The following is a 25,800-nucleotide window of genomic DNA, read 5'->3' on the forward strand; positions in this document are numbered from 1 at the left end:
GTATAGTTTGACTGCAATGTAGGACACGGGCACATATGAGATTTGTCTCTCAAAGTCAGGTGGTGCTCTAATAGAATGTGGGGTGCATTGCTTACCAGCCTATGAAGCTTAAACTTTACCTGCTAGACAATATGAAGCTACAAAACAGTCTTGAGCAGGAGTGAAAAGATCATATCTATGCATGAGAAAGGTAAGTCTGCCAGGACTACGAACACTTAAATGGAGCCGGTTAAGAATGGAGGCAGAACGACTCACTAGGAGACAACTGTCATAGTCCACGTCAGCTGGTTAATAAAGTCTTGGATTAAGATAGTAAGAGAATAGAGACAAGCACACAGGTGGCTGCCAGATGATACAAAGGTACAGTAAATAAGATTTGGTAACATATTTAGGGTAGCATAATGAAAAGAGTCCAGGATTCAGAGTCAGCAGACCTGGGTTTCCTATTCCAACTCTGCTGCTTAACATATGTGAATTCTTGGAAGGTCATTTCATCTCTCTTGTTCTTAATCACCATCTATAAAATGAGGGGTTGGACTAGTTGACCTCTAAGGCTCCTTCCTGTTCTAATTTCTATGGTCCTGACTCAAGCTTCAAAAATGGGAGAATAAGTAAATAGCAGTAATAAAGTCACACGAGAGAGCAAATAAAATTTATTAGTTATTAAAGGCTTCAAGATTAGTGAACACAGAACAGATCATATCTCTTTTTTATGAAAATCTGCCATACAGAAAGAGTAAAGGAATGCTATATATCTATCTCTATAAAAATCTATCTAAATTTTAGCAAAAAAAAAAGATAAGACATTCATGTAATTCTTGGAAAAGATGGAGAAATGTGAGGCAGGTGATAGTACACTTAGGTAGACTCAGAACTGTCGAATGGCTGGACCCTGAGAGTAGTTATTGATGATTCAATGTCAATTCTGAAGGTAGTCTCTAGTGTTGTGTCTACAGGGATCTGTGTTTGACCTTACACTGTTCAATATTTTTATCAGTGACTTGGATAAAGGCACAAGGCTGGGAGTTAACATACTAAGTGAGAGATTCAGGATTCAAAAATGGGTAAAACAGGCTCAGAAAAGATACAAGATGGGAGTAGTATAGTTAGACCCAACAGTCCAACTGGAAAATACTGTTGTTGTTTTTAAGCTCAACATTAGTAAACAGTGTTTTAAGGCAGCCAGGAAAGCTCACCTAATATTAAGCTGCCATTAAAAGAGGCATTCTAGGGAAGTGACAGCTCTGTAGTACTTTGCCCTGGTCATACTACACCTGGAGTACTGTATTCAATTTTGGGCACCACATTTTACAATGGATGTTGGTAAGATAGAGAACATTCAGAGGAGGGCAACCAGGATGGTATAAGGTTCTCAAGTTCTAACATGTGAAGACTGGTTGAAAGAATAGGGTACATTTAGTAAGGAGAAGATAACTTATGAAGGACATGCTAGTTATCCTAAAGTAATTCCCTCTCTTCTCTTCCATCTGTTTGCCCATCCAATACTATGTGCACATCATGCATAATTAACTCCTTGATAAAGAGTACTTAAGGAGGGAAGAGTAGGCAAACCTCAAGTTAGAGTCCAGAAGTACTACTGGAAATAGGCTTCTACAGCTTCTTTACAAATTCAGAAACGAACTTTCATTTAAATAATGGACTATTTCACGAGGTAGTAAGGTTCCCCCTATCAATGAGTATATGCAGGACTAGATAATCACCTATTAAAGAGGTGCTAAAGCAGATGTATCTACCTCATGTGGGACTCTGTTATACATCCAATGTCCCCAATTTAAAACGTATTATTTCTTGTAGATAGTATGTTCCATTTCAGCCTCTTGTGTTTTTGTGACACAATATGAACTTCTTTATTGGGGGGTGGGGGTGCCTGGTAATGGGGTTAAGTCACTGGCCCAGGGTCACACAGTTAGTAATTGTTATGTGTCTGAGGCTGGATTTGAACTCCGGTCCTTCTGAATCCAGGGCCAGTCCTCTACACATTGCACCACCTAGCTGCCCGACAACATGAACTTAAAAAGGGTATGAACCATCACAGCCCCCTTCTACACCATGACCACAGATGAAGTCTTTGTTCTAGTATAGACTGCAATTCACAACCAACTCTGAGGCCTGGACTCCAGAAGCAAGCAGTTTAAGTCCAGGCTGTATAGAAACAGGAAGGGGAGCTGCTCTGGACTCAGATATAAGTCTTTTTGGATTTTTGTCAAGTTTAAATTAACCTGTCTCATATACAATATTCAGTTTTCCTGAGAGCTCATATGGGAGCCAAGGGACCATAGAAATGTGAGCCAAACTCTACTGTTGCTATGGAAATGGAGGGGGGGAGAATCAATGAGTCATTCACACTTTAAGTCCCCCAAATTAAAACCATTACACATAATCCAAGAATGATGGCTCTGAGCCATAGGTTACATTCAGAGAAACTTATATAGGCCAACAATTACTTCTTATGCATCCATACCTCAGTTCCATAACTGGGGCAAACAACATACTAAGCAATGCTGGCAGTCCCGGAATATGAGGCATCAGAGAGGTTTCTCTCAGTAGCATAGTAGATCCTATAACAAGTACAGTAACAGCAAAGAGTTAAGAAAGTAAATGAAATCAGCAGTGTTCACGTAGGAAAAGAAAAGCAGTGGACAGAACTAAATTAGCTTTGCTACATGCTCCTATCTCACACTGAACAAAGCTTAAAAAAGAAATTCAAGCACAGATATTCACTATTCAGAGTAATTATGTTCAGTAGCTAAGGACAGGCCTATAAGAAAATACAAGGTATAAAAGGGGTAGACAGAAATATTTAGGTTACCAGTTGCATTTACTGAAAGAGAAGCAGCAACCAACATCCGCTGGTGGAGGTCTTCAGGGGCATCGCTGATAATAACAGAGTTTATACTCTCTTTTTCAATCCATACACACCTAAAATAAATAATGAATACTAATAAATTTCTCTTAGTTCACAGATTATATCTAAGAGGAATATTAATGTAAACACCTTGAAAACATATATAGAGTGTAAAACACAGTGTTTGAGAACTCATAATGCAACTAAATTAATCACCACTCATTAGCTATTATTTGTATCTAACTGAACACATCAGATCAGCCCAGGAAGGACTCCTACAATAAAGTAATTAGAAAGGTGATCACACTAGGGCATGAGGCCTTTGAATAAACTACCCTGACTGGATTAGGTGAACGATGAGAAATAAGAAGTGTTTCTGACTGCTTCACTCAATGAAAGTTTGGCAGTACTGACCAGCTGGAAAAAATAACCCTTGAGGGGAGCGATCATATGGGATCGAATAGTTTTAGAAACATGATTCTCCAAGGGCAAGTGAAAGATTAAGTGATTATTCTATTTAATGAAGCAAACTGTAAACTAAATGTTACCTAAAACTAATCAACCCTGGCTGTGAAATATTCAAATAACAAGAATCTTATAAATCAGGACCTCAAAATGACTTGTGTGGAGACACGTCCAAGGACATGTGGAGACTCTCGTCAGTCTGGACCCTTCTTGCCCTGAGCATAACAATTACTGGATTAGAATAATGATGAATTACCTATCACGGTGTTTAACTTTTACTTATGTTATCTCACAATTTTACCCCAAGAAATCTACTGAAATGGCAGACGACCTCAATTTTGTTTAAAATGGATATAATTAGGCTTAGTAGGCCAGGACCTCACATCAAAATGAAAATAGGCTCTTAAGAGTTGAATGGATACAGAGGGAAGAGAAAAGTACAAAAAGAATATATGCAATGATTATAACTATGTATTTAAAACTTTAAATGGCAACAGAACTCAAATAAAAACAACAGATAACACCAATACTAACTTATTATTAAAGTCAATACATGGGTTTCTGGTTAAGATGAGTCCACAAGAAAGAAGGCAGGTAGCTCAGCTTCCCCAAATGAACCTCAGCAAAAAGCTATAAATCTTGGTGGATCAAATAATGATTATTAAAAAAAAATCAAATACAAAGAGGGAGAGGTAAGACAGCAGAGCAGATGGAAGAAGTGTAGCCCAGCTCCTCCAAAATACCTCCTGCACAGAGATCACAAAAACACACTAGATCAAGCCCTGATTAGGAAATGAAAGGAACAAAAAATCATAGTAACTCATTTTCCAAGTCCAGGTTGGTTTAAGGAGACAAACCACAGCCTGTGGATGTTGGGGACAGGGTCTAACCAGGAGTGCACCACTCAGAGCACCAAGGAAGAAGAGACTGTACCTGAGTAAGACAAGCTGCTAGAATTATACAGGGGTACCACAACCTCACGCAGGGCATAGAAAGTGGTGTCAACTGGTAGCTCTGCCGCTTATTGCCCATGCTCCAAGTCACATGAAGAAAGGAACCTGTTCCTTGAGTGCTGGTGTTCCATAGCAAGGAGAGGCTATGGGTCCTAATTATGATCGAGCAGTTCAGAAGCAAAAAACAGCTATGTGGCTCTGACTCTAGGACTGCAATAGAATAGCCAGGGGAATACACTTGGGAGAGAAAGGGAAAGAGAAAGAAGGATGAGGAAAATTATCTGACAAAATCAGGGCATGCCAACAGAATTTCATACGAAGAGGAAGAGGTGGAGGGATCAAGCAACACTTAAATCTCATTTGTCTGAACTGGTTAAAGGAGGAAAGAATAAACAAACACACACAGCAGGTAGAGGAGCTCATTTTACTCAAGAGCAAAACAATATGGGGAAGGGATTACGAGGATAAAGTACTGGAGGAATTAGTCTTAAGCAAAACAAACTCTTAAAGAGGGCAACAAAGAGGAGGAAATGTATAAGAGAATAGGATGAAGAGAAATGACAAAATTAACAATTATAACTGTGAATGTGAATGGTATGAACTCACCAATAAAACAGAAGAGATAGCAGAATGAACTAGAAAGCAGAACATAATAACATTCTACATACAAGAAACACACTTGAAACATAAGGAAGTAAAATAAGTTAAAATATGTGGCTAGAGCAAAATCTATGACGTTACAGCTTGAGTAAAAAGGACAGGGCTAGCAATCATGGCCTCAGGCAAAGCAATAGCAACAACATACATAGTTAAAAGAGATAAAAAAAAGAAAACATTTTGCTGAAAGGCACCACAAATAATGAATTGATATCAATACTATACACGTAAGTACCAAGCAGCATAAGCATCTAAATTCTGAAAGGAAAAGTTAAATGAGTTACAGGAAGAAATAGATAATAAAACTATAATAGTGAAGGACTTTAATTTATCCCTCTCAAATCTAGATAAATATAACACACACACACACACACACACACACACACACGGAAATTAAGGACCCAAATAGAATTTTATTTACTTTTTTGGTGGACACCAGCATTTTATTTTTTTAAGACTTTTGAAAGTATTTTTTTTTACATCTAAAGAACATTCATTTAAAAAAAAAAGAGTTCAGAATTTTCTCCCTCCTCCTCCTCCCCCTCCCTAAAAAGGTAAGAATTTTAAATAGATTATATATGTGCAGTCACGTAAAACATATTTTCATATTAGTCATGTTGTAAAAGAAGAAACAGAAAAAAATGCAAAAAAAGGGAAAACAGTATGCTCTGATCTGCATTCACATTGTGTCAGTTCTTTCTCTGGAGTTGGATAACATTTTCCATTATGGGTCCTTTAGAATTTCCTTGGATCACTGTATTGGTGAGAAGAGCTAAATTATTCACAGTTGATCATAATACAATGTTGCTGTTACTGTGTACAATGTTCTAATGTTCTTCTGGTTCTGTTCACTTCACTTTGGTTTTGGGTTTTTTTTAGGCAATTGAGGTTAAGTGACTTGCCCAGGGTCACACAGCTAGTAAGTGTCAAGTGTTTGGTCTGAGGCCACATTTGCACTCAGGTCCTCCTGACTTCAGGGCCAGCGCTCTATCTGTTGCGCCATCTAGCTGTCCATTCACTTCACTTTGTTAACAGTTCGTGTAAGTCTTTCCAGTTTTTCTAAAACCCACCTGTTCATCATTTCTTATAGCACAATGGTATTCCTACATTCCCATACCACAACTTGTTCAGTTATTCCCCAATTCTTGTGCATCCCCTCAATTTCCAACTCTGCCACCATAAAAAAAGCTGTTATAAATATTTTTGTACCCAGAGGTCCTTCTTCCTTTTTTTATGATCTCACAGACCTAGTAGCGGTACTACTGGATCAAAGAGTATGCAAAGTTTAATTGTCATTTTGGTATAGTTCCAAATAGCTCTCTAGAACGGTTGGATCAGTTCACAACTCCACCAACAATGCATTAGTATTCCAATTTTCCTATATTCTCTCCAAAATTTATCATTTTCCTTTTTGGTCATATTAGCCAATCTGACAGATGTGAGGTGGTACCTCAGAGTTACTTTAATTTTCATTTCTCCAATCGATAGTGATTTTTTTCAAATGACTATAGATAGCTTTGATTTTTCATCTGAAAACTGCCTGTTCATATCCTGTTTGACCATTTATCAATTGGGGAATGACTTGTATTCATATAAATTTAACAATTCTCTATGTATTTGAGAAATGAGGCCTTTATCTGAGATACCTGCCATAAAAATTGTTTCCCAGATTTCTGTTTTTCTTCTAATCTTGGCTACACTGGTTTTGTTTGGGCAAAACCTTTTAATTTAATATAATCAAAATTACTCATTTTATATCCCATAATCCCTTCTATCTCTTGTTTGGTCAAAAATTCTTCCCTTCTACACAGATCTTACAGATGAACTATGCTCTCCTACTTTGCTTATAGTATCAGCCTTTATATCTAAATCATGTACCTATTTTGACTTTATCTTGGTTAGAGGGTATAAGATATGTTGGTCTACACCAAGTTTCTGCCACACTACTCTCCAGTTTCCTCAGCAGTTTTTGTCAAATAGTGAGTTCTTATCCTAGAAGCTGGGGTCTTTGGGTTTATCAAACACTAGATTAACATGACCATTTAGTACTATGTCTTGTGTACCTTATCTATTCCACCGATCTACCACTCTACCAAACAGAATTTTAGAAAAGTTAGAGATGATAGATTTCGAGAGGTTATTGAATGGAAAGAGGAAGTATTTCTTAAGTGTGCAAGGCATCTTTACCAAAACCAATCATGTATCAGGGCATTAAAAACATTGCAAATAAGTGCAGAAAAACAGAAATAACAAAACACATCTTTTGCAGATCATAATGCAATAAAATTCTATTCAATAATAAGCCTTTGAAGAAAAGATTTAAAACTAAATGCAAAATAAATAACTTAATCCTAAAGAACGGGTCAGTCAAAGAACAAATCATAGGAGCAACCAATAATTTCAGTAAAGATAGTAAGGACAATAAGAAAACAAAGCAAATTTCTTTGGATGCAGTCAAAGCACTACTTGGGGGAAAACATATGTCTTTAAACATTTTTATCAATAACAAAGGGAGAAACTGCAGATAATTAAATCAGACAGGTAAAACTAAGAAACTAACAAATTAAAAACCTCCAATTAAGTACCAAAAACAAAAAAAAAATGAAAATTCAAAGGAGAGAGTAACAAAACTCAAAGAATAAAAACCATCAAATTAGCAGAATTAGGAGCTGTTTGAAAAAAAAATAGGATGAGATGGAGTCTTCCAACATTCCTCCTATGAAAAAAATATGATCCTGATAACTAATTCTGGAAAAGTAAACACGGAGAATGTTATAAACCAATGTCTATAAAGAGTACCGAGGCAAAAATTTTAAATAAAATATTGGCAAGGAAACTATAGCAATATATCATAAAGATTATAAATAAAGCATAAATGTTAGGTGGATTCAATATTAGGAAAACTCTGACCATATTAATAGCAAGAATAACAAATACATATGATTACATCAAAGAATGCAAAAAAAGATTTTGACAAGATATAACACCCATTTCTGTTAAAAATACAATACCAAAAAGCATATGAATAAATAAATCTTTCTTTAATATGGTAAAGAATATCTAGCTAAAAGGGCAGCTAGGTGATGCAACAGAGGGCTGGGCCTGGAGTGGAAGACTCAGCCCCCTGATTTCAAATCTGGATTCAAAAATTAGCTGTGTGACCCCACTGGGCAAGTCATTTAAGTCTGTTTGCCTCAGTTTCCTCATCTGTAAAATGTACCAGAGAAGGAAATGGCAAACTATTTCAGCATTTTGCCAAGAAAATCCCAAATAGGGTCACAAAGAGTCAATCACAACTGAAATGACTAAACAACAATCTATCTAAAACCAAGTGCCAGTGCTATCCGTAATGCAGATATATCAGAACTCTTTCCATAACTGTCAAGGGTTAAGCAAGAATGCTCATTTTTGTCACCATTACTATTCATCATAGAACTTAAAAGCTACCCATTGTATTAAGAAAAAGAAATTAAAATAATATACATACATAAAGAGTGTGAGAGATGATCTCTCAGAAGTGAAGCCTCCTCAAAGGGTCATCAGTTCTTGTTAATGGCTCTGGTATTGTTGCTTTTGAGTGGTACATGTGTACCAACACTAAGTGAAGACCCCTCAGAATACAAGACCCCCTCCCCTAGCCTTCTCCAACCCCTACTCTTAGAATTTCTTAGCAGAAATTCCTGAGCCATAAGAACATACTATCTATCTCATCCTCTGGCTAGTTATATGACCTTGGGTAAAAGGCTGCTGAAACTGTGAGGCCCTGAAAAGGGGAACATGCTAACATGCTTTCTATACCTCTTTGTTTTCTCTGTTGCTAGGTAGTTTTCACACGAAAAGATTGTACACCTAAGGCTCAGGCAATGAGCTGACGGGAAGGGGGTGAGGGTGGGCTGCTGCATTAGGGTCTATATATTCTCGCCTTAAACAAAGAGCTCTCGCACTCTCTTGGGCTGGTGTGAGTGCCCTTTCTCGAGAAAGTCAATAAAAGAGATTTCTCCTTTTTGCAACTTTTGTCAAGACTCTGGTTTTAATCTGGGTAGGTGGTCTCTGTCCCACACAAGACCTAACAAAATTATTACTTTTTGTAGGTGATGTGATATGGTTTACTTAGAAGTACCTTAGAAAGTCAACTAAAAAATAATTGAAATAATTGCAACTTCAGCAAAGTTGCAGGATATAAAATCGTCAGCATTTCTGCATTCAGCAGGGAGCAGTAGAAAAGAGAAATTCTATTTAAAATTACTACAGGTGGGAAGGCAGAGCTAAGATAGCAGAGAAACAGCAGGTACTCACCTGAGCTCTCCCTGCAAACCCTTCAGAACATTTTAAAATAATGTCCTAAAAGAAATTGGTGGAGTGGTAGAACCCACCAAAGGGCAGGGTGAAATAATTTTCCAGCTAAAGACAACTTAGAAGGTCAGCTGGGCCATCTCCAGGTGTTCTGATCTATATCTGGTAACCGGACCCAGATGGTTCTGGAGGATAAAGTGAGACTTTGCACAGCCCTCCTTCACTCAAATCCAATTTAATTGTAAGTTATGGCATCATCTTCCTGAAGTCACGGTCCTCTTCGAGAAGGACAAATCACACCCTGTACATAGTCCAAGCTGCCCAATGGGTACCCAACTGAGTTAAGCAACTCAGTTGTCAGCTCCTCTTCTCTTCTCCTCCCCTCACATGGGATATTATGCCCTTACCTGAGGGTGTTCTGATCAAAGGAAGGTAAATTTTGATGGCTGAAACCTATCTAGTTATTTTGGGGTTTACTGGCAAGATTTCTTTTTTAAAGACCATGTCTTAAAGGCAATTCACTTTGGCTTTTATTGATTGGCCAACAATAGGTTCCTGCCCAAGCATCATTTAATGGTTACTTTTTGGGTCCAGAAGGCTCAGAGTGAATATAAATAGTAGTTGTTTATCTTTCAGCCAGCAACCCTGAGGGTGTTCCCCTCCTGGTTTGATTTTTTTTTTTTAAATTAAAGGGGCCATCCCTTGAGTCACTTCTTAAACAGGCCTACTCACTGAACGGGCATTGCCTCAGTTAAACTGAGAACTTTTAGCTTAAAAAGGCTAAGGTCTCCCACTGCATCCTGGGCCATCTCCAGTTGTTCTGATCTATATCTGGCCACTGGAACCAGATGGCTCTGGAGAAGACAGTGAGGTTGGTGACTTTGCACAGCCCTCCTTTACTCAAATCTAATTCAACTGCAAGTCACAGCATCATCTTCCTAATGTCATGGTCCTCTGAGAAGGAAGGGCAAAAAAGCCACAAAGTCAGCAGAAAAGGTCTTTCCCACCCCAGTGAGAGTGGAGTGCAGGCCACACCAGAGCAGACCAGGCCCCAGCAAACCAGAAGCAGGCCTTGGGAGTGACTGAATTAATAGTGTCAGTGGCCGTTTCCAGAGTTCTTAGCCAAGAGATGGTAAAGGGGTCAAACAACTGGTCAGAAGGAAACTACAGGGGTCTCTTTGCTGGCACTGGGGATAGGACTCTGTTGCTATGCCAATACTTGGATCTGAGTCACAGTCCTGGGTGGCAATCCCAAGATGAGGGGGAGCACTAACACACCAAAGCTTGTGGCTACAGTGGAGCTTGGACCCTCATCACAGTTTCAGGGCAGAAAAGAGTGTTTGTGTTCACTCACAGACCAGAGCACAGGCCAGGAGAGGAGTAAATGCACCTCTCCTTAGATCAGACCACCTTGGAAGAACTGAAAACTTATAGGTCCCTAGAAGAATCTCTAAAACCAGCTGCACAAAACCCTTTAAGCTCCACCCTGGAAGCAGAGCCCTACTTTAGCAAAGAATTAAAAGTCAAAGAATAGGCTGGAAAAATGAGCAAACAACAGAAAAAAATTCTGACCACAGAAGTTACTATGGTGACAAGGAGGATCAAAACACACTTAGAAGAAGACAACAAAGTCAAAATTCCTAGATCCAAAGCCTCCAAGAAAAATATGAATTAGTCTCAGGCCATGGAAGAGCTCAAAATGGATTTTAAAAATCAAGTAAGAGAGGTAGAAGAAAAATTGGGAAGAGAAATGAGAGCGATGCAAGAAAATCATGAAAAAACAGTCAACAGCTTGGTAAAGGAAGCACAAAAAAAATACTGAAGAAAATAAGACCTTAAAAAACAGACTGGGACAAATGGTAAAAGAGGTATAAAAATCCAATAAGGAAAAGAATGTGCCTTGAAAAGCAGAATTGGCTAAATGGAAAAAGATATACAAAAGTTCACTGAAGAGAAAAACTTAAAAAAGCAGAATTGGCCAAATGGAAAAAGAGGTACAAAAGCTCACTGAAGAAAATAATTCCTTAAAAATTACAATTGGGCAACTGGAAGCTAATGATTTAAGAGAAATCAAGAAACAACAAAAGAAAGCCAAAAGAATGAAAAAATAGAAAACAACATGAAATATTTCATTAGAAAAACAAGTGACCTGGAAAACAGATCCAGGAGAGAGAATTTTAAAATTACTGCACTACCTGAAAGCCATGATCAGAAAAAGAGCCTAGACATCAGCTTTTAAGAAATTATTAAGGAAAACTGCCCTGATATTCTGGAACTAGAGGGTAAAACAGAAATTGAAAGAATGCACTTAGCACCCCTGAAAGAAATCCCAAAATGAGAACTCCCAGGAATGCTACAGGCAAATTCCAGAGCTCCCAGGTCATGGGAAAACTACTGCAAAACAGCCAGAAAGAAACAATTCAAGTATTGTGGAGCCACAATCAGGACAACACAAGATTTAGTAACTTCTACATGAAAGGATCAGAGGGCTTGGAATATGATGTTCCAGAGGGCAAAGGAGCTAGGATTCCATCGCCTACCCAGCAACACTGAGTATAATCCTCCAAAATGGATATTCAATGCAATAGAGGACTATCAAGCATTCTTGATGAAAAGACCACAGCTGAATAGAAAATTTAACTTTCAAAGACAAGACTCTTAAGATGTATGAAAAGGTGAACAGGAAAGGGAACTCATAAGGGACTTAAGATTAAACTGTCTGCATTCCTGCATAGGAAGAAGATACTTGTAACTCATAAGAACTTTCTCATTTTAGAGCAGTTAGAGGGCACAGGTGTCAGCTGAATATAAAGGGGTGAGAAAGAGGAATGCACTGGGAGAAAGGGAAAGGGAGAGGTAGAATGGGGGTGAACTGTCTAACATAAAAGAGGCAAGAAAAACTTTTTACAGTGGAGGGGAAGCTGGGGGAGGTGAAGGTAGGTGAGTGAACCTTACTCTCATCAGAACCGGCTCAAAGAGTGAATAACATACACATTCAACTGGGTACAGAAATCTACCTTACCTTACAGGAAAAGTAGGAGGGGAAGGAAATGAAGAGAGGGGAAGGGGGGCAGATTAGGGGAGGTGGTAGTCAGAAGCAAAACACTTCTGAGGAGGGACAGGGTAAAAAGAGAGAGAAATAACAGAATAAACAAAGGGAAAATAGGATGGAGGCAAATATAGCTAGCAATCATAACTGTGAAAAAGTTTTTGAAGCAAGTTTCTCTGATAAAGGCCTCATTTCTCAAATATATAGAGAATGGAGTCAAATTTTTAAAAATAAAAGCCATTCTCCAATTGATAAATGATAAAAGATATGAACAGAAAGCAGTCATGTAAGAAAATGTTCTAAATCACTATTGATTAGAGAAATGCAAATTAAAACAATCCTGAAGTACTATCTCACACCTATGAGACTGGCTAATAGGACAGAAAAAGAAAATGACAAATGCTGGAGGGGATGTGGGAAAATTGAGACACTAATGCATTGTTGATGGAGTTGTGAACTGATTCTGCAATTCTGGAGAGCAATTTGGAACTATCCTGCATTTCTACAGTAGTTTTATTTAATTTTTAGAACTTTATTTTTCCCAGTTACATGCAAACACAATTTTTAACACTTTTTAAATTTTGAGTCTCAAATTCTCTTCCTCCCTCCTTCCCCACCTCCCTCACTGAGAAGGCAAGCAATTTGATATAGGTTATACATGTGTAGTTGTGTTGTAAAAGAAAACACAGACCAAAAAATAAACTAAGAAAGTACGTTTTGATTATTCATACACCATCAGTTCTTTCTCTGGGGATGGAGAGCATTTTTCATCATAAGTCCTTCAGAGTTATTTTAGATCACTGTATTGCTGAGGATAGCCAGGTCATTCACAGTGGATCATCTTACAATATTGCTGTTACTATGTACAGTGTTCTCCTGGCTGTACTCATCTCACTTCATATCAGTTCATGTAAGTCTTTCCAGGTTTTTCTGAGAGCATCCTGCTCTTCATTTCTGATGGCATAATATTATGTACTCCATTACAATCATATACCACAATTTGTTCAACCATTCCCCGATTGATGGGTATCACCTCCATTTCCAGTTCTTTGCCACCAGAGAAGATGTGCTATAAATATTTTTGTACATACAGATCCTTTTCCTTTTTGTTTTTTATCTCTTTTGGGGTACAGTGATCTAGTAGTGATACTGCTTAGTCAAAGGGTACGCATGGTTTTATAGCTCTTTGGGCGTAGTTCCACATTGCTCTTCAGAACTGCAGAATCAGTTCACAACTCCATTAGAAGAACAATTTATACACCAACAATACTGTAAAGCCAGTTCTGAGATGCTCGGGAATTATGACCAATACAACGATCAAACTATATGTAATTCCAGAGGATTCAAGATGAAATATGTGGCCTACCTGTGGACAAAGAGACGATGAACTCAGAGAACAGAATGAGACGGTAGTTGTCGTTTTTTTGGGACACAGTCAATGTGAGAATGTACACACAAACATATGCACACACACATTCACATACATTTTCATACGTACACACACACACACACAAAGCATCCAGAAAGAAAAACTTCAGATACTACAGGATGTCAGTAACACACGACTTTGCAGTTTCTCTTATACCTGAAAGGAAGATTTTAGAATACAATATTCCAAAGGGAAAAAGACATAGGCTTACAACCAAGAATAATTTACCTTGAAAAGCTGAGTATCAACCCACAGGGGAATAAAAATAAACCTTTAATAGAACAGAGGACTTTCAAGCATTCCTGATGTAAAGATCAGCGCTGAGTGGGAACTCTGAAATGAAAAATCAAGACTCAAGAGAAACCTAGAAAATAAAATTTAAATTAGAGAAACTGGAATGGGCTATATGATGAAGAAGCAGCTAGATAACATTTTAATAGAGGGTGAAGAAATAAGTACCCCTTTAGAACCTTAATGTCTTCAATTATATTGAGGAAATTAAATAAGAAAAACCAGATCTAGGGGTAGACTGGTTATTTTTTGAGGGTTCTAAAAAGAGAGAGTAAAAGGAATATGCTACAGTAGAAAGGAAGAAGAAAAGGAAGTGGCTCATGGTAGAAGGAAGGAGTAAGCATCAATGAATCTCACTCTTATCTGAACTGGACAAGAGGAGGATTGAAAAATCACACACGGTTTGTTGTGGTTAGTCAAGAAACATAATATAAGTGCCTACCAGATGCTAGGTACTATGCTTAGTGCTTGAAGTATTTAAAATGGGGCCAAAGACAGTCCCTCTCCTCAAGGAGCTCACAGTCCCCTAGGGGAAAGAACAGGGATAAACAAAACAGAGGTGAAAGGGATGATAATATTAGGAAGGGAATAGTCACAAGAAAAATAAACTTCTTGATCCCAAAGGGGAAATGTAAAAGGAAAAAAACAAAAGCAAAGAACTGGAAACTAAAGGGCTGCACATCAATTAGGAAATGGCTGAATGGCCAAAGTGTGAGATGTGAACATATTGGAATATTATTGTGTTGCAAAAGATGACAAAAAAGAAATTTCAGAGAATCTTACAAAACAAGAACTACGGAAACAAGAAACCTCTAGAATGAAATAAGCAGAATCAGAAGAACAATTTATATTAGAACAACGACAATGTAAAGAAAACAACTCTGATCAACGCAACGATGTCTTAAGGAAGCATGTTTCCTAATTCCTGAAAAAGAAGTGAAGAACTCAAAGGGTAGAAGGAGACACACATGTCTGGGTAAAGCCACTGTGGACTTGATTTGCTCAACTACGTTTTTTATTACAGGATAGTTTCTTTCTATTTTTTATTAAGGATGTAGGTTGGGGGAAACGAGAAGGTAGGGAAGGCAATATCCTCTTGCCCCCAAACTCCTAAAAAATGAGGAAAGCCATTGAAACATTTTTTAAAAGGAGCAGGAGTACAGAAGGTAGTTCAGAAAGAAGCACAGACAAATAGGAGAGTTTTCAGAATAAAGGGTAAAAGTTTATTATGTCTTAAGCAATACCAGAAAAACTCACTTTCAAATGTAACCATTTTTACTGAGTCATACTTTGCATATGGAAATGTTCGTTTTGGGTTTACTTTGGTGCTTATTAAGTTTAGAATAAAATGAAGAAAAATTAGATAAATCCACAACTTCACCCTTCTGATTCCTCCTTGGCCACCCCCGCTTTTATAAACAAAGATCAAAACTACTATAACGTAAGGCTGCCAAGTGTCATCAGATGCCATCCTTCTTTGGCACTATTTTGAAGTACTACACTGACTACCAAACTGAAGGTCTACAGAGCCGTGTGCTGACCTCACTGCTGTATGCCTGTGAAACCTCAACAGTATACTAGCACCATGCACTGAATCGCTTCCATCTGAATTGTCTTAGGAAGATTCTGAAGGTCACCTGGTGGGATAAGATACCAGACACTGAGGTCCTTTCTCGAACTGAACTGCCAAGCTTTCAAACTCTGCTTCAGAAAGTGGCCACACTGTTCAAATGCAAAACACACACTTGCCAAAAAGACTATTTTACAGAGAACTCACACAAGGCAAGCATTCATGCGGTGGTCAGATGACGTAATACAAGGACACTCTCAAGGTCTCCCTTGAGAACTTTGGAATTGATTGTGTGACATGGGAGACGGTGGCACAGGACTGCTCAGCATGGCATGCCCACATCAGAGAAGGTGCTGTGCTCTGTGAGCAAAGCAGAAGTGAAACAGCTCAAGAGAAACACAAGATGCACAAACTTAAAAAAACCTACCCTAAACGTTCACATGAACTATTTGTGCCCGACCTGCGGCAGGCCACTCCGAGCTCTATCGCTCTGATCAGCCAGTCCGACACGCTGTAACTTGACTCTAGCACAGTGATGTCATTCTGGTCATGAAGCACAACAACCCACTACTTTTTTTGCTTAACTATTTTTAGGCATTGTGTATCACGGAAAGTGCAACTGTGAATTAGATGAGGTTTTATGCAGTTTAAACAAAATTTACAAATTAAAAAATAAAAGAATCATGAGCACATTAGGAAACAAAGAAGAGAGGAAAATGTCACTTGAAAGATTTAATTTTATCATACCTGAACTTAGATATTCGGGTCATACTGTGACACTTGAGCTCGTAGGGATTAAAAGGACCATGAAGTAGTACCTTCACATGCAATGATAAAAAAAAAATAGAATGTCAATAAACAAGGTTACTTTTTTTATTATAATTCTGTCCCTCTCCCTATCACTACAATCCAGTCTCTCAAAAATACCACTCCCAGAAATTACATTTTAGACTTCCAAATAGAAAAGACCCTCTTAAATTATAATAGGGGACAACTAATAATGCATTATCTAGTGGAAAAAAGCCTCAATACACTGAATTTTTGTTTTAAACCCTTTAACAAATTACATTCTTCTTCAAATCCGGCCTCAGACCAAGGCCCTGGGCAAGTCACTTAACCCCAATTGCCTAAAAATAAAAAATAAAAAAATTTCAAAGCAGTCAGTAGCAACTTATTGTTGCTTGGGATAATAATTTTTTACGTATATTCAAAAGACAATTTATAAAATTACCTTACAATTTGGGGCACCAAGTTTATTAGCAGAAAAGCTGTCTAACAATATTCGGATCAGAAACTTTTCATCCTCTTTACTGTGAATTGATGGTGGTATAGTTGCACTGGCAGCATTTTCCACTGACTTGGAAAAGAATTCCTTCAGCATTTCATTGCTTTGCTAAACAGAATTACAAGAAAAGCTTATCTTTGACTGACATGCAAGAAAATTATTTTGATCCCCCTATTCCCAGTAAAACTCCAGGCCCTGTTCCACAGTAGCCCAGTTATGTGAGACAAAACTAGGCACAGCCACACCAAACTGGGGAGGGGTGGTGCCAACAGCACAGCCTCCCGGGGGTAACATGTTGGTAGTGTATTCTTCATATGATCATAAGTCACTGTGCTCAAGGGCCACACTCCCTTGCTGGCTAAGTGGTAGAGGGATTCACTATGCTTATACTTGGGGTGGCTGTCATTTTCAGACATCTTTGCTCCCTTTCTCACGCTCACTCTCTCAGGTGCATTAAGTTAAATACCTTAGCCCGTCTTATATAAAATGTGCCTATCTTAAAGTTTTGTTGCTTTAATCATTATTGTCTGGATTGCTTCTACAGTAGTAAAGTCCAAAAAGCAGCTGCAACAGGCGGGGATGCCTTCCCCTTCATATCTATTTAAGAACTGGCTTAGAGACATAGGCACATTAATTTTTTAAAATATTAGCAGGGAGGATTCATATTTATCTCATATTTTGTAAACAGGCAAATTGAAAGGAACAATAAAAACTCACACTTACATAGCACTTTTAAAGTTTGCAAAGCCCTATGTCCATAACAATAACACTATAAAGTTACAAGTATTCCTTCCATTTTGTAGATTAGCATTACTACTGAGGGGCTCAGAGAAGTCATGAAGGCTAATCACTGTCAAAACTGGAGTCAATCTTGAGTATCCTGACTCCAACTCCTGTCTTTTAACTACACTGGAAGAATCACTTTTTTAGGGCTCAGTTTCCCCATCTGTAAAAAGAAGGGTTTGGACTAGAAGATGCCTAAGGATACTTTTAGTGCCTTATCTGCAATCTTAGGACAAGGTTGCCTCACTCCTTCATGTTATAGACCACAGAATTCTGGGAGCCTGAAGGGACTGTATATGTACGTCACTCTATTCACTTTACCCTCTCATTTTATACATGAAGAAAGAGGCCTAAAGAAATGCCAGACCTACTGTTACATAAACTACTAACTACCATTTGGAGTCACATGAGCTGGGATTATCAATTAAAAAAAGACAAAAGATCACTTTAAATAAAAGTTGCATCCAACAAGCAGTTAGCAATTCTGCTGGCAACTGTCAAGAAAGAAAGAAGAAAGGATCACACCTCTAGCAAGTCTAATAGGAAAGGGGGGGCAGCTAGGTGGCGCAGAGGATAGAGCTCCGGCCTTGAAGTCAGGAGGACCTGAGTTCAAATCTGGTCTCAGACACACAACACACAACACATACTAGCCGTGTGACCCTGGGCAAGTCACTTAACCCTAACTGCCTAGCCAAAAAAAAAAAAAAAGGAAAAAAACCCAAGTCTAATAGGAAAAGGTAATTTTGCAATGACTTGTCTGAATTTCTGCTGGTGCTAAGGAACTACGTAGGCACAAAATGAAGTATGGTCTGCCTTGCAGAAGAAGCGATGAAGTCAGAGATAAAGGACTGGAACTCAAGAATGACAAGGCTTGGTTACATAGATTTAAGAGCCAACAGCATAGATAGCATCATCAAACCAATGGAAGCTAATATAGTCACCAAAGAAAATAAGACAGAAAGAAAATCCAGGATAGCACCTTGTGGAATTCTTGCAGTTAGGTGACAGGATATAGATGATAACGTGACAAAATTCCAAGATAAAGACATGTTTCATGGAGCTAGGCAAGTGGGGCTACTTCTCTCTACGGGACGGCTGAAAAGAAATGCCTTCATAGAATGGAGGCCCTCTGTTACAGATCATTCATGTTGGGTTAGAAATGGTTATTGTTCTCATCCACCTACAGCAAACCTCTTTGTTCTGGTGCAGAATTTTGGCCAATGGAAAAGCCTCTATTTCTCTACAAAGAAAAAAGCTTTGAAGGTGAAGAAGGAATTTAGATTGCAGGATCACAGATTCAGAGCTAGAAGGGACTTTAGAGGCCATGGAATCCAACCTCCTCATTTTGCAGATCTGGAAACTGAGGCACAGAGAGGTTAAGTGATTCACCCAGGGTTACACAAATTATTAAGTACAGGATCTGAATTCAGGTATTCCTGACTTCAAGTCCAATGTTCTACTCGTTACTTAACACAGCCAACAATTGTGACACATGTGAGGCGGTTGGAAAGAATCTCATCCAAGGAAAAGCAATTCTGCTCTGGAAAAGTCAGAACAAAAAAAAAAGGTAATAAGAAGTTGACATCCAAGATGAATAAGGAAGCAGTAAGAGAGCACCTAGCTAGATGCCTTTGGTGAATTAAAGTCATCAGGCTCCAATGAACTACATCTGGGGCACCAAAGACCTGGCAGATGGGACTGCTGAACCAATCCTAGTGGGCTCTGAAGTATCTTGACCTCCTTGGGAAATCAAAGACAGAAAGAAGGGTTCCATTATATAAAAATATTCACAGCAGCATTCTTTTGTGGTAGCAAAGAAATGGATGCCCATCCACTGGGGAATGACTAAACAAACTGTGGTACATGAACGTCAATTTCTATCTGTAAGAAACAACAAATAAAAGAATTCAAAGAAGCATGGGAAGATTTATATGAATTGATACAGGACTAGGAAAATAATATACACAATGAAAACAATGTAAATAATATAAAACAAAAAGAAACTGAACACTGTGTAATTATAATGACCTAATCCAGTCCTGGAGAAGAGATGAAAAAATACAGCTCCCTCTGTTCTTTGCAGTGAGAAAAGTTTATTATGGGTGTGAAACACAGCATATGCCATCAGACACAGCTGATGTATTGGTTAGTTTTGCTACCCTACCTTCCCCACTCTTTAAAATAAAAATTCTTTGCTGGTCCAATGGATAGGAGAAAGGCAACATATTTAAAAATGAAAGGGATGTAAAAACAAAAGATATCACTAAAAACTTAAAAGAAAGATCACAGAACCCAGGAGAAACAATATAGAACTGAATAAAGGTAGAAGTTTTTCTGATTTTCCAAAAAAAGAAGGTAAATAGAACTTAGAAACTATAGGCCAGTAAGCCTGACTTCAATTCCTGGAAAAATTTTGGAAAATATCATTCAAGGGACAGTAAATAACAAGAAAAGGAAGTGATGATCCCAAAGAGCCAGCATCACTTGGTAATGTGGCTATGTGGGCATGTCACATTGATCTAATTTTCTTTTTTGACAAGTGCCTCTAAGACTGGTTGATCAGAGGAATGCTGCTGATTTAGTTTATCTATTATATCTCTCTTAGTTATATAATTATCCAATATCATATTTCTTGGATTCCTTCCCTACCTTTTTCCTCCAGAAAGTCTCAATATTTTTGAATCTTCAAATTTCATTTTCATTAAATCAAAGATGCAGTCCCTCTTATGCTCTGCCTACCCACCCAACTTGACTGTCACACTCTAGACAGTACTAAATAAAGTCCCACTGAAGTCAGTATGAATTATGCCATGTCATCCAGTTAAACAGAATTCCTTATAAAAAATATACCTACTTTAGATTCATAAGACTCCTCTGCTAACTCAGCATAGCATTCTTTGACAAGCATATCTCGAACGTTCACCACTTCTTTAATTCCAGAGTAACGATATACATCCACGTGTAGAACACTGTGTACGACCGAATAAACTTTCACTATGAGAGCAGAGCCATTGACTAAAGCAGCGAACCTTTGGCTGGCCCCATAACTCCAATGTTCTCCACATACAAGAGACTTTGCAGAAGGACGCATCTTGCAAATCTTGAATTCCAGAGCCTACGAGATAAATATAGGGCAATAACATTTTATGAACTGAGCTACTTAGCACACATTTATTGAAGCCCTGTGTTGGTGCTAGACAGGGATACCAAGAACATCAAGATTTTTTCTCCGCCCTAAAAAGGCTTAGTTAAGAATATACAATACTTCAACAAAGAAACATGACCTTTTTGTGTACCCAACTCCTTGACTCTACAAATCTACACCAAAACATATCTGCCCAAAAGAAACTGCTGAGATAAGCTAGGATTTCACATTTCCATTCTGTATTTATATTAGCATGTATAGTTATGTTTCTTTAACTTTAAGAGCTCCATCATTTCATCAGTGTGGGTACAGCCTCCATTAATGTGTATAACAACCCACCTAAGGTTTAGTTTCCTGAATATATGTCCCACTTCCAAATCATCACTTGATAGCCAACTTTCTGGCGATGAGCCTCTTCTTAATTAACAAGGTAGGCCCCTGAACGACAGGTAAAACATCCATCATAAGCCTTTCCAGCTTGGTTAGAACCTGCCAGAATTTGGGCTCTGCAGGCACAGACATGCAGAGAGCAGGTACACCCATCCCATACCTATCCTTGCAGATATAAGCTTCAAGAATCACTGGGTCACACATGCAAAACTACAAGGGACCTCAGAGGTCATTTAATCCAGTCTTCTCATTTATACAAAGCAAAACTGAGCTTTAGAAAAAGTGACATGACTTGTCCAAAGTACACAGGTCAGAGTCAAGATCTGAACTCAAATCCTTTGACTTGAGAAATACTGTACCATGCTGCTTCCTAAGTCACCATAAAGAGGATTTTAGTAGTACGTTATACCACTATAGCAACAGATAAAAGTGTTTGACATTTCACTGTAAAGCATACTTAAATGCTATCTGATTCCAAGACAGCATAGTAAGAAACATAAGAACAATGTCAAAGAACACTGCCTTGCCTTTAAAAATGATAATTAACCTGAAGAGTGGAGGCTGTGTACAGAAAATGAAATGAGATTTCACAAGCTCCAAACCTTACCTCACTGATGTAAGTGGTACATGAAAACATATCTAAGATAATTTTTTTTACCTGTGTAGAAAAAGGGGTTAGGAAGTCATCTCTCTTTTCACCTTACCTGAAATGGAAGCTCTAGAAGATGACAAGGGATTTCCATTAAAAGGTCTAGGCTTACATGAGACCTATTACCATAATCTACAAAAAAGACCTAGACAATAAAAAATCAGAAACAGAAGAGGAGGTAGAAATAAAAATTATTAAAAGACTATAATTCACGATAAAAATCAGAATGCACTCTAGCAGTAATACTGAATTGTGACAAGAGCGATTCAGTGACTAAACGTAACAGATTTAGAGCAATTATAGATCCCTATATCAAGTACCTTCCTTTAGCAAGCCATCAAGAACAATCAATCCAATTTCACTAACATTGTTTTCCAACTAACTTCTGCCATTTATATTTATTACAAAAGCTTTTTCCCAATGCCAAAATCTCCTCTCATGTACCTTATAGTGATCTATTAGTGAACAACATACCTCAACAGAATTTCCAGAAACATATAGGATTTGAGCTCTAAAGTAGGTTTCTTTATTCAAATTGGCAAATGGTGCCAGACAAACTAAATCAGGATATGGACGAACTAGCAAAGGCACCAATTTCAGCTGGTTTATTTCAACTGTTAGCTTTTTCAGAATATTTGTGTTTTTTTCATCAATCCTATAACCCCAGAAGTGACCAACTTCTACAACCTTTAAAAAAAAAAAGGAAAGAAAGTAATTTGAAAGAGGTTTCTATACCAAACCATGTGTTCAAAAGGCTTTTAAATCACAAAACTTCATATATCACTATCTTTAACTTAACTAAAACTGCATTTTAAAAGTCCCAAACATAAAAAATGAAAATGCCAATGCAACACTAGTTTAATTATCGGTTTCATTTACAAGTTTATTACTTTACGATTCAAACATAGGTAGCCAAGGGGGCAGCTAGGTGGAACAGTGGACAGAACACTGGCCCTGGAGTCAGGAGGACCTGAGTTCAAATCCAACCTCAAACACTTGACGCTTACTAGCTGTGTGACTCTGGTCAAGTCACTTAACCCCATTGCCTAGCAAAACAAAACAAAACAAAGGGAAGTAGACAATCAATAAAGGGACGTGGTTATGATCTGTATATTTGGGGAAAGTATTCCTATCAATAAAATAACATCCTTTGAAATAATATTAAATTTGAGTGAGCTACCCCACATTACATATCAATCACTAACACATTTAATTAGAATCTAGAGCACCTAATAAAATATAGTTTTCAATACAGCTGATTTAATTCAATTTAAAGAAAAACTATATAATCCTCTCAGACAAATTCCTCATACCTCAGTGACCTCAATGGTTAAGAGAAGGCTTGTAATTGCTCGTGACTGCTCTAGAGCATCTAATGAGATCTGCATAGTGTCAATTGTCTGCTTCTGGAAGTCCACGTTCACTCTAAATAAATACATAACTTTTTTAAAGTAGTGTTCCACAAGTCATCTTCACATGCTTTGAATTATTATTACGGTCTATACATGTCATTATGAAATGTAATAATACCACCTTAATTGAATGTCACATATTAACGCTAAATTCTAAAATTCATGGTATTTGAAATGTTATTTAAATTTTAGTTTCTTTGTCAAAAAACCTGGGTAAATCACAGAAATCTAAATTCCTCCAGAGCAACATTATAAGACAGAACCAAGTAAAGTATTTTCACACGTCAAAAGAAGAGATCCACATGCAGGAATTTGAAAGAGAAATATGATACACGAAATTCAACAGTTAGGAAGCCTGGTCCACAGTAGGTACATCTAAGCTTCACAAGCAGAATCTTTATCCTGTGAAATTAAATTTGGAAAATGAAAAATAAGCCTATTTCTATTGATCATGCTTTTTAGTCAGAACGTAAGTCAATTAGAGTTCAAAGATTTAATATACTCTTAAATAGGTGATTGTCGTCCCACAATGACAGCTAATTATTAATGGCCATTGTTGTGTTTCTTGTGCACAGAAAGCCTCAAATCTAGAGTTTGAAGGGACTCTGGTGGTCATCTAATCCAACCCCACTCCTTTTACATAGAAGAAAACTCAAGCTCAGAAAAGCTAAATAATTTGCTGAGGGTTATCAAAGTATTGGTAGCAAATTTGGAATTCAAATTCAATGATCCCAAATAAAATGCATTAAAAGCCCCAGAATATGATAAGAGACTTTAATACTTACTGAAAAACATTAAAATTGTGGTTGAATAGGTTTAAAAATAATCAAGGAAGTGTCTGATAGAGTTTAAGCCCCTCCTCCCATTGTGTATTCCCAGTGACTCCAACCTCCTAGCTGCTCCTCACACAAGACTCTTCCCCCATACCTGGAATATTCTCCCTCCTCATTTTCACCTCTAGGTTTCCCTGGCTTCCCTTCAAGTCTTAGGTTAAGTCTGTCTTTAAAGGTTTCCCACAACTCACCTTACCCAATCCCCCTTAATGTCAGTGACTCCATTTACCAATTATCTCCAATTTATCAGGTCCTGATCTTCTTTATATATAATTGTTTGCATATTGTCTCCTCCATTAGATTGTGTTCCTTAAGAACAGGGATTGTTTTTTCTCCTTTAATCCTCAGTGCTTAGCATGTAGTACGCACTTCATAACTGTTCACTGACTGACCAGTCACATAAAGAAAAGCAAGGTTTAACAAGCTGGCAGCCTAAGTGCTGTACTGGTATTTGAGATGTGTTAAAAGAATGGTAGAAGTCCTCTAGTCATTCACTGGTCAATTCTCTATAGAGAATATATGGAAGAATGGGAAGGCGTAGACAGCTTGAGATCTATGCTAGTGAAGGAACACAGATCTCTTACCATAGCTAGATCCTAAATCCCAGCCACTCTCTACTATCTTGATCAATCTTTGAGATTTTGGACCTTATTTATTACGTAACTTTTACTAAAGTTCTCTTCCAAGGCTTTGTCATGGCTTAATGATGAATTGGAAGAGACCTCAGCAGCCATCTAGACCAACCTAAAATCAAAAGGAATTCCCACTATAACACATCTGATAAGTAATCATAACCTCTGCCTCCTTTAAGGTAGTCCGTTCCATGTTTATAGCTGTAATTGCTACTGACATCAAGCCCACATTTGCTTTTCTGTAAATTTCATTGCTACTGGTTCTCCCTCACGGGACCAAACAGAGTCCAATCCATTTTACACAGGACAGCTCTTAAAACACTTGTACATAATTTATCAACTGCCTCCTGAGTCTTCACATTTTTCAGGATAAAGTTTTCATTTTGTTTAAATGTTGTATACTCAAGGCTTTCACCATTCTGGTTGTGGTTTTCTGAATGTTCTCTAGCTTACCAATGCGTTTTATAAGGTGACAGGTAGAATTAAAAACAATCCTCCACCAGGATGGAGGGGAAGCACCTCCTTATTCCTCGAAGTCACGCTTTCGTTAATGCAACCCAAGATCTCATTAGTTTTTTTGGCTACCATATCACATAACTGACTCATTGAGCCTCCAGTCAACTAAAACCTCAAGATCTCAAGACAATTTGAGACCTAATCATGTCTCCTCCATCCTATAATTGGGAAATCAATTTTTTTTTAATTTAAGGATAATACTAAGGTGAGATCATGGATATAAAGCATTCTGCAAACCTTAAAGTGATATATAAATGTCAGTTATCATTATTATTATTATCAGCCTCAAGTCACCAGGCCTCCAATCTGGTAACGACTTCATTCCCTGAACTCCCAATGAGCTCAACAAATTCCTCTCCATATATACAGGAATACAGAAATGTGCTGGTATATGTTTAACAACTGAGCTCTCTAGGAAAAAAAAAATATGTACACACTTATTTGCATTAACAACAACAAACAAAACAACTGTTATTTCTGAGGTGTGGATGCTCACACTGAAAAATTAAATGGGCTCTCCCTTTTATACTTACCTCTACTGAACTCTGAGATTCAGTACCAAGCTTTAGTCTGTCAAGATCC

The 25,800-nt window shown here is 37.8% G+C and overlaps 1 protein-coding gene across 1 annotated transcript in view; it reads right to left on the bottom strand.

Moving 5' to 3' along the window:
* The window catches only part of TDRD9 (tudor domain containing 9), a 240,370-nt gene that overhangs the window by 13,789 nt on the left and 200,781 nt on the right, over positions 1–25,800 (bottom strand). Inside the window, 8 exon segments of the mRNA XM_078150388.1 lie at positions 2,483–2,579; positions 2,831–2,940; positions 16,321–16,391; positions 16,805–16,966; positions 20,496–20,756; positions 21,881–21,970; positions 22,300–22,512; positions 23,139–23,250. Coding sequence (XP_078006514.1) covers positions 2,483–2,579; positions 2,831–2,940; positions 16,321–16,391; positions 16,805–16,966; positions 20,496–20,756; positions 21,881–21,970; positions 22,300–22,512; positions 23,139–23,250 — 1,116 coding nt within the window.

Source organism: Phascolarctos cinereus, unplaced genomic scaffold, assembly GCF_003287225.1.
Source record: "Phascolarctos cinereus isolate Bilbo 61053 unplaced genomic scaffold, phaCin_HiC Scaffold_2;HRSCAF=192, whole genome shotgun sequence".
NCBI lineage: Eukaryota > Metazoa > Chordata > Mammalia > Diprotodontia > Phascolarctidae > Phascolarctos > Phascolarctos cinereus.